Here is a 10414-nt window from a genome sequence, read left to right as displayed (position 1 = left end):
TGAGATTTATTGAAATTATAATTGTTAACAGGATTTCTTAAAATTGCGATTGAATCTATGAGTATTTGCAATAAAGAGATCACAAAAGATTTTCAATGAATGTTTTCATCATGAAAATTGTATAGAACCAAACCAAAATGAACATATTTTGTAACACACTTGAAAGAGAGAATTCGTTGAATTCAAATGATCCTACCCGAGTTTCGCACTCTGATTAACGCAATTACAGAAAATATTATCTATATTTTGACAATGATCAGATTATTAGTAGATCTATATATAAAATGATATCATTTTTTGTATAAAATAATTCATCATTGGGAATCTCTTAAAAACACTACATTATCTGTTCTTCTATGTTTACTGTTTTCTAATTTGGCTTTCTTATTAGTCACTTATACCTATTAGGCACTGTGTAGTGTAATTAAACATCTACCAAACATATAAATTTTTCAAGGAAACTTTCGAAATAATTCAAATTGTACATCTTATAAATATTCAGTGAGGAACAGTACACGATAACACTTCATCTCCATTAGGTCTCTGTCTTTCAATTCGAACTCAGACTTGAGTTATTCTGTGCTTTTCCTATATATATTTCAATCAACAGATGTAAACATACAAAAGGCAATCAACACGTTAATTGTTTACATTGGACTCCAACTTCAGTACATTTACATTCTAAACATGGTCCAGATAGTTCGGATATGATTCTTCCCACCCTGTACATCCTTCCGTAAATATTACAACCAGCCAGTTTGAGAATTGCTGCACTGGAATTTCGATCTTCATTTTCCAAATTATTCAGAACATCAGTAACTGCTGGGTTTCCAGAGTTTTTTGCTATCGGTTCCTCGTGGGAGGATGAAGTTGCTTTTCGATCATCTAATCCTCCAAGAAGAAGCTTCAATACTTTATCTAAGCCTAACGTGTCGTCTTTTTTATCGATGGTCTTCTCTGCTTCTGGTTGTACTGTAACTGGCTGAAGAGTTGTTATATAAATAGTTGGTTCTTTGGTGGTTTTTTTTGTAAGGTGTGGCAGCATATCTACCATCAGGGATTGAAGGTCTGGTGCTGGTTCAGTTTTGATGACATCTTTGAACGGATCCAATGTTGGTTCCTTGTTTCCAGGAGTATTTTTACGATGAACATTAACAGGGCTGTCGACATCATCTGAAAAATTAGAAGAAAATTCCATAATTATTCATGTACGATGTTACGAATACCTAATGAAACAAAATCAACCAAGGTTGCAGTTGAATATTTAAATATATATTTTTAGAAATTCAGAACTGTAATTTTAGATTTCTGTAAATCCTTCATTTTAATACAATTGCCCACAAATATTGTCTTTGTTATAAGAAGTGAAGATTGTTGCAAATTTTCATCTTCAATGTTACAGCTGCCTATCAGAATTATTTAAAATGAAATCTCTTATTGGAAAACCCTTTACTACACTAGATTACTAGAATACCACTACTTTTAGACTCTAAGGAAATTAACATACCACATAAATACACAGGACAACACAAATTTAAATCTTCTATAGATTTTCTACAATTTGGTTTGGGTAATGGGCATGATACCTTCTGGCAGACTATGTTACCATAAAAACAAGTACAAGTCGTGCATGGAGAATCCGATGCTACAGATTGGCCATGTAGGATATTTTCTCCCCTTGATGAACAGCTAGCTACAAAAAGAATATAATAATATTGTAATAATGAGTTTATATGTCTACGAAAGAAATTTTACTCACCTGGTGGATTTTCTGTTGATGATGATGAGGAAGGTATTGTCACTGCATTATCGTAAAGGGTTTCCAAAATGACAGGGTTACTATTTGGAACAAAACCTCCTAAAATAGTATAATATAAATAAATTAAACTCACTTTAACAAACGTGGGTGAACGATATAAAGAAGAAGTAAACCTAATAGGAAACAGTATAGCCAGGATAATAACAGCAGATAAGATCAGGTGGAGAAGATTAAGAATGTTGTTTGATTTAATTGAATCTAAATTTGTTAACTTGTTAAATTTTGAGAATATTATGCCTGTTTTAATTTTCGGGATATCTAGGAATGCTTACGAAAAATTCATAAGTTCCACCTTAGTTATTATTACTTGCCTTCTGTTTTTTCTGGAGGAGAAAATAAATTCGTGAACTCAATAGAATCATTTGACGATTTATCCTGAGCGTAGACTGTTTTGTCATTTCCTTTTTTGCTGTCCAGAGCATCAGCCGCCAAGAATGGTATAATACTGGAAATCATGAAAAATGTCTATAACAATGATCGATATCATCAAATCGTGAAACTTACTGTAGATTTGGTAAAGATGGCGGTAAAGAAGGATCATTGTAATCCAAATCATAATCGTTTTCCTTAGTTTTCGATGCATTCAATAAACTCGTTATTTTCGATCCATTTTTAACTTTCGGAAAACCACCATCTACAGAAGCGAAACTGCTTTGCAAATCAATTTCTGTAATATCTGTTGATTCACTACTGGACACTTCAGTAGAAGGTGTATATTGATTTGTTTCTGCTAGTTCATTGATTTTTTCGGCTAGTATTTGCTCCGAATCAGTACCGTTAGTACAATCAGTTGAATTCAATACAGATTTGATTGTTATTGTTTCGGAAATGTTTTCATCCGCTGTAGTTGGAGTTTCTTTCAATGTTGTAAATTCTTCAGTTGTTGTTGTTGAGTAGTCTTCGTTTTTGGTATATGTAGTTTCTGTCAGATCCGGTTCAATTGTGGACGTGGTTTCAATAGTTTGTTCTGTGAAATTAGTTGTTTCTTCCACGTTGAAAATTTCTGTAGTTGTGTCAACTATATAATTGAAATCATTCGTTATTTTGGTATCGAGAAGATTAAGTGTTGTGCTTTTTCCTCTTGAATCTATTGTTATCTGAAGTTCTTGGTCTTTTTTTCTTAGAATGTCATTATCATTGAGGGTGCTGCTTCTAAACTTACTTTCAGGATAACTCCTTGTCACATGTTTAAACCCGTTGGTAGAAGCACCTTCTCTTACCATAGATTTGTAGTAGAAAGGAGTCGTTGTACTTGGATTGAAATAAAATCCTGAGAATTGCCTTGTAGTTCCCGAACTATCTTGATTTCGATGAACTTTGTTATTAGATATCGGTGTCTCTGCAATGACATAGAAAGGATCATTTGATTCGTGATTCTGGGGTTTATTATTTTTATAAGAATGGGACGAGTATGGTCTCTTAGGTTGTTCTTTACGTAGTTTAGAATACTCTGCACTAACTATTGGATATTGTCCGTAGTTTGGTACAGGGTTGATCTCTATGCTTCCGGCTGAAATAAAATTTAGGGTAAATCAAGAAACTAGAATAATCAAACATTATAGTACTTACTGCAGTTGTAACTTGCAGCACAACATTCTCCAGATTTTATTATAGGCGTACATCCAAGAAGAGGAGGAGCACAAGATAAGGGTTCACAACGTAACATGCCTCTCAGACAGTAACAGTTATCACAAGCAGAATGTCCAATACCAAGTACTTTGTCACCTTCTGCATAAAATTCATTGTCTACCAAACAACCACCTACAATTTGAGAAGAGCAAAAATATTGTTGTTGAATTATTCAAAAAGAAATGGCTAACCTGTACTAGATTTTATTTTCGGAATCATTGTAGTTGTGGTACTGCTCACTGAAATATCTAATGAACAATTATACTGGACAGGACAACATTGGTTAGTGTCATAAGTTGGAGTACAACCATCTATTGGAAGAAGACATTTAGGTTTCACACAAGTTTGTTTCCCTCTCAAGCAATAACAATATTCGCATTGTGATGAAGAGTCCATTGCTGATCCAGAACCATAGATGCTTCCGTTGAAAATACAAGCTAAAATAAAAATTTTAGAATCTTATTTCACAGTTGACTACTTCATATTTACCATCAGTATCTTCATCACCCTCAAATGGTAAGAGATCAAATTCTTCTGGCTCTGATCTCGCCTCCAAGGCATTACCATCTCCTACGAAGTCTGTTTACAACAAATATGAAAATCAGAATTGGATAATACTGGATAATGAATGTTTTTAGGTACCTGTACATATAAGTTCTGGACAACAAGTCCTATAACGATGCAAAAGTATACAACCAACTGGTGGTGGATTTGGAATGTTCGGACAAACCCTGAGGTAGCAGAGTAGAACACCTTTAGTACATGTACAGTTCAAACAATGTTCGAACGTTTCAACTTCTACTCCTTCTTCGTACCTTTGGTCATCGTAAAAACAATCTGAAAAGAAAAAAAAATACATAAGAGACTTAATTCTCATCATTTTTTGATGAAATATGGTATAAGTCGTATATAAAGATCGGAACATAAAAACTTCAGCCTTTTCAGATTTTGGGTCCACATGAGCATCAGGGTCACCGCCTGATATTTTTGCGCCCCGATAAGAAAAATTTCGCTGCCCTGCTTTGTCTAATTCATCTGGCTCAATACAGATCGGATGGACTATTTTAGGTTTAGTTTCATATGAACAAAAATGTGAAAACTATCAAGGATTCACATTGAAAATTGACCAGAGGCAATAATTATTCTAGTTGATTTAGTTTGCATTGAGGAAATAGCACAAGACAGTTTTGACGCTATTGAATTTTCTGTTGCATTCAAAGCAATTTTCATTTCATCATATATCAATTATTCTCGTAATTTTTGCTGAAAAATGAGAAATATGAATTTCTAGTTGAATAATAATGGAAAACACTACTACTCTCAATTTGTATTCTTTGGCAATCGGTTTCGGTTCTTTGAACCATTATCAGGTAGTCCAGATTTTAGTTCAATAACTTTGTCGTCGGATGAAATTTTTTTTTCATAAGAAAAAGTTCATATGAACATCATTCCTAACAAGTTTTGTTTTCGCGATAGGGAGTGTTGAAGTTTGAAAAAAAAAATCAGTTTTTTAATTGTAACTCTAGTATTATTACATTCATTGTTTTAATTTTTTAATGTTTCAAAATAGTTAAAAACTCCTGCTGAAAGTATCCAGTGGCGTAGATATAGAAGCGATGATCTTTTTCCTATTGAAAATCTAGACACAACTGTCATTTTTTCCGGAAAATTATTTCATATCTGAAATCAAGAGAACTTCACTAAAAAAAGAGGATATAGGGGTGCAGTGATCCTTTTCATTTTGAAAATCCACACCAGTGTCATTTTTTCGTGAAAATTATTTCATTGCTGAAATCAACAGAGTCTCACTAGAAGAAAAGGTAAAATCTGATTTTTTTCCATAGAATATACCATTTTCGAGATAATTGAGTACAAAGCAAACACTATCCACGAAAATCTACAAAAATCAAATTTTCTCATTATTATAGTGATAAATGAAAGAACCTACCGAAATTGACGTATAACACTTTCAGATGGCATTCAATAGAACATTTTAAAAAGAACATTAGTCAGAGACTCAAACATCAAAAACTTTAGTGAATATTTTTGATTGTTTTAGTGTCTTTCTGGAATGTTCAATTAAATTCCATCTAAAAGCGTTATTTATACTATTTTCGTACTTTCATTCGTCACCAATGAGAAAATTTAAAAAATCAATTTTTGTAGATTTTGTGGTCAGTGTTTGCTTTGTACTCAATTATCTCGAAATAGATACATTCTATGAAAAAATGTCAGATTTTACCTTTTCTTTTAGTGAGGCACCTTTGATTTCAGCAATGAAATAATTTTCATGAAAAAAAGACACTGGTGTGGATTAAAAGAAAAAAGATTATTGGTAACAATCAACAATTGTGAGTGACATGAATTGATATTTTTCCCTGAAAACTGAAAATTTCAGATGAATATTTTGACAGAAAGGTAGCAATACCAAATAATTGCGAAATTATAAATGCAAACTTTGCTCAGACTTTTTGAATGAAGCTTTATGATGTGTAATCAATTAAAATCATGATAAAACTAAATGGTGAAAACTGTCCTCAGAGGTCTTCAACTTAATGTCCAGTTTAATTAATTGAATTAAATGCACGACGAATATTTAGGCATGAGCATTTGATTTTGGATGATTTTTAGGAGAATATTTGCAAATTTATTATTTTTTCGGTAAGAATAATCAATTAAATGAAATTATTGTACAAACATGAATTTTTCAAACAAAATCATCATGCTCAAAATATTACGAAAGTTAAATCGTTTGACTCATAGGCTCTTGTGATATAACGTATTTTGAGTAATTTCAATCTAAAAATTTATTGAAAATTTTTTTTCTCGTTCACTCAAAAGGACAAGATGTTTACATATTGTTCATGCTTTGCCTAAAAAGAAATTTGCAGGAAAATCTCGTTTAACCTCTTATTTAAGAAGTGGAGAAGCTCAATTTTTATATGCATAGTTGTTTTATACAGCAAACTATTACCGAATAATTTTCGATAAATGAAATTTTTTCTAATTTTTTTTTAATTTTGGTCAAACAAAATTCCGCAATTTCTTCATTACGGTATTTTACAACTAAGTATTAAGTTTCAATTTTATCAACGATATTTTCTTGTTATTGGAAAATAAATAGGTCAGAATATTCATCCTCCTCGGTGAGAACCCTGAAAGTTTCAAGTCACTACATATTTCCCTTTTTTCGTATGTTATCCTTTTCACAATAGGACGAACAGAATTGAATTTTATACAAATTCTTCATCAGGTCGTACAACTTGTTTATTCAAGACAATTTCCGGTTCAAAAGACATTGTGTCGAAATGATTCACTGAGAGAAATCCATATATTTTTTTAATAAATAAAGCACTTATTTGAAGGTTATTTTCTCACAACTTTTACAGCAGATTTATATTAAATAAATTCATTAAGTTAAATAATGCTTTCAAAAATTTATTAATAGAGAATAAAATATTTGTTTACTAGGTATTTGATAATATTTGATATATTTCGGTTATAAATAATTTATATGAACTTATGTTATATCCACGAATAACATAAATTCATTATCAACAACAAATTTTCAACTGGTAGTTAACGAACATTTGCTATTTATGAATAAACTCTTACAAGAATTCAATAATTTATTCACTCAAAATATAGGATTTATTAATAATTTTCAAACTAACATAATTCTAGCGATCCAATCTGTGGAAAAGGACACATCCCTCAAAAAGAAGCGCATCTCTTTGAAGGATCTGTCCTTGAGCTTTTCCTTCGATTTGAATTTCCTTTTAACTCATAAAATCTGTGTTACTATGGGCTTATTGAACGCTGCTTAGCACATCTGTACTGAATTTTGAGTTAAGATCGTTTGTACCTGCTTAATTATTGTTGGCAAAACAGTGGTTAGAGGGAACAGATGCGATCAAGATGACTAGGGTTCAAAACCGGATATCCTCAATATGAACTCTAAAAAATTACCTAGTTTGGCAAACGGTTCTTCTTAGACCCTAACAATCGGATAATAGAAACAACCAAAATAATTATCTAAGAAATACGTTAACCATTACTGAATTGAAATATTATTTTTATTACATATAAATAAGGTTTATTAATTATTACTCAATGATATATTAACCTCAACTATATTTATTTCCTTCAAATGGATATTTCTTCAGCATTATTAATATAAGTTATGCGTAAATAAACGAAGTGTAATAATAAATGATGATTTCAAATAAATTATTTATTTCCATGAAACTAATATTTGTTTGTCCATATATCCAATAAATGATTTATTAACTATAATGAATTTTCGTTTTCAAATAAACACTTTTCCCAGTGTATACGCACTGAAATGAGTGTGCAAAAAGACAAGAATATTCAAGAATATTCGCTAATTCCCTAGCGAGTTCATTCTCATCATTGATTCCTCGCAGGCCACCCAAACAACTTATTATTCATTCATTCTTTTTTTCAGCCAGACATCTCAATTTCGATGCATCAAACCAGTTCGCAACATATGTATGTCGCGGAATTAGATAAGTATTCTTAATTGCCACTTTGACCACCTGGACGACACTCCTTCAGAGACCTCCCTACTAACTCCACACAAGAACACTATTCTCGAGTATATTTTTTTCCCATTTATTGTCCTGTCTTTGGCAGTGAGTGAATAAATTATAATGAATCTGAAATTTTCCATAAATTAGGCTCTACGCAGCGGGAGTCTGTGTTTTCAGGGCAGTACTAGAACCAGTACCGCATATGTCATGCTTACGGAATCGCTATTCTGTAGGTACTTGTTGATACCGAGTCTAATCGGATCATTTATTATGTTGTAGTACAAAAATCAGATTTTTCCTGAAGATGGACTCGAAATTCTATTTATTTGATTTGATAACGAGCTCTTGACTGTAATTTTACTGATTAATCGAGAATTAAAAGTGTTTGAATGAATTATTTGGAGTATAATAAAAATTTTTTTTTGTTTATTTAGGTTATTGAGGACTTTATGACATAAGAATTTTTTACAAAATACAATACAAGTTTTCTTAGGTCATGAGTTCTTATGCTTATACTTATGGATCAATAATTTATTTTGAAATGAATAAATTTGAATTCGAATTCTAGAATAGAGACGTCATACCAGATAGGCAGTATTAATTTGGAAGATACCAATAGGATGTTATTATCAGAACCCTAATTCCAATGTGGACCCCCATTTCCCATTTGGATTTTTGAACTTGAATACATAGTTTATTTTGAGCTAACATTCCAAACTTCTATCATATTCTAACGCATTCGAATTTGAATTTCGAAGTCACAAAATTCCACATCAAAATTAGAATTTGGCATGATCTGGCTTTCTGGATTACTTACGGCATATGTTGCCAAGTCTCTAGGTTTCCTTTACCATTGAATATTTCAAAGGCGTCGGTTAAGTATTTTGCTGACTCCAAAATTACTGACCGATATTTCCAGACTCCAAAATAATACATTCATTTTCAATGAATAACCGAAAATATGAATATTTAGACATAACATAAGTACCACTACTGTCGTGGACCGGATTCCACCATCCTATTTCAATGACATATGTCTAGACAACTTTAATCCAAAGCGATATATGTTTGATTGAAGGTTAGTCATTTAATATGGATCTTTAATCTACTGCTGAATTTGTGGAAATTGTGAAAACTTAAATAATGATTCTGTATTCGGTTTCGTGCTTTACGGGGATATTATGGTCGACATAATCGTCCTTCTGAGCAAAAAATTTGTAAGACGGTGAAAAAATTCAAAGAGATTTGATCAGTTACTGATGTCTTAAGGTCCATATATCATCGAAATGCTCGCTCGACCAAAAATGTTTCCGCTGTAAGAGAAAGTGTTGAAGAAGAAGATCCAAATTCAGCCCTTCCCCGGTGCGCACAACATTTGGGCCCCTCTTACGGCACGTTATGACTAGCAGACCTTGGAATGCGTAGAGCATAATAGGCTGATTGGGTATTCGAGCAAAAACGTTTGGATAAAGATTTTTTGCATTTGTGCAATATGGTCTGGTGGAATGATTAGCCAGTATTTTGAAATTGAAGAAGGTGTCACGCAAGTGGCAATTCTCATATAGCCGAATGATTATCAATTTTTTTTTAGCATGTAATCATTGATATGGAATCAAAAGAGATATGGTTCAAGCATGATGGTGTAAGCAAATGGCATTACTTGTGCTTGATATATCAGTTTTTTTCTATAACTCATCAAAAATAAGTAACTATGCTGATATGGAAAAAAAACTTGGAGTAAGGAGCTTTAGAGCACTCGAACGTTCACGCAGCTATTATGGTTAATGTATATAAACAGAATTTCAACATAATCGATTTTTTTGAAATATTAGATTTTCTAAGGAACAGATGAATCGATCAACCTAAAATACTACATCTCAGAGTAATAAACATAGATAGAGGGAGCATATGTTATTTTGAGCAAATTTTGTCCCAAACTATCCACTGAGAATGCACTTCTTATATACCATAGTAAATCATATTAATGATAATAATAATTTATATTTCATATTAACTTAAAATATATTGAAATAAATAACCAAATACATCAGAATTTCAGAAAACAAACTTCGAGCGCGCCAAACGACGTGAAACAACCGATGAACTAGAAGATCAAAAATTGCCAAATTGGATTTCAGCAGGTAGGTACAAAAAATAATAAATATTCTGCTCATTATAAATTCGACAATTAGGAAAATAGCGGATTCCAAATATTCAAGTTTGCATAATTAATGGTGTATCACTCAAATATATATATTTAATTCAATATAAATACATTCATAATGATATAGTAAATTTGTGGATTTGAAAATAACTAATCATGTTGGGGACATGTGAAAATTGCGTATACTCCCTCTATCTATGTTTATTACTCTATGTACTACATCAATCATAAAACTTACATTTCACTTTC

At 31.8% G+C, this 10414-nt stretch overlaps 1 protein-coding gene across 1 annotated transcript in view; it reads right to left on the bottom strand.

Moving 5' to 3' along the window:
* Positions 1 to 350: 350 nt before the first annotated feature.
* LOC123680662 overlaps positions 351 to 10414 on the bottom strand; it is a 42098-nt gene continuing 32034 nt past the window's right edge. Inside the window, exons 2-10 of the mRNA XM_045618667.1 lie at positions 4091 to 4285; positions 3938 to 4027; positions 3640 to 3885; positions 3389 to 3580; positions 2324 to 3329; positions 2131 to 2264; positions 1760 to 1858; positions 1508 to 1693; positions 351 to 1173 (exon numbers count right to left, since the gene is read on the bottom strand). Coding sequence (XP_045474623.1) covers positions 632 to 1173; positions 1508 to 1693; positions 1760 to 1858; positions 2131 to 2264; positions 2324 to 3329; positions 3389 to 3580; positions 3640 to 3885; positions 3938 to 4027; positions 4091 to 4285 — 2690 coding nt within the window. The 3' untranslated portion in view covers positions 351 to 631. The remainder of the gene's footprint in view (positions 1174 to 1507; positions 1694 to 1759; positions 1859 to 2130; positions 2265 to 2323; positions 3330 to 3388; positions 3581 to 3639; positions 3886 to 3937; positions 4028 to 4090; positions 4286 to 10414) is intronic.

Source organism: Harmonia axyridis, chromosome 5 (assembly GCF_914767665.1).
Source record: "Harmonia axyridis chromosome 5, icHarAxyr1.1, whole genome shotgun sequence".
Classification (NCBI taxonomy): Eukaryota; Metazoa; Arthropoda; class Insecta; order Coleoptera; family Coccinellidae; genus Harmonia; species Harmonia axyridis.
This window is presented reverse-complemented; position numbering and strand designations above follow the sequence as displayed.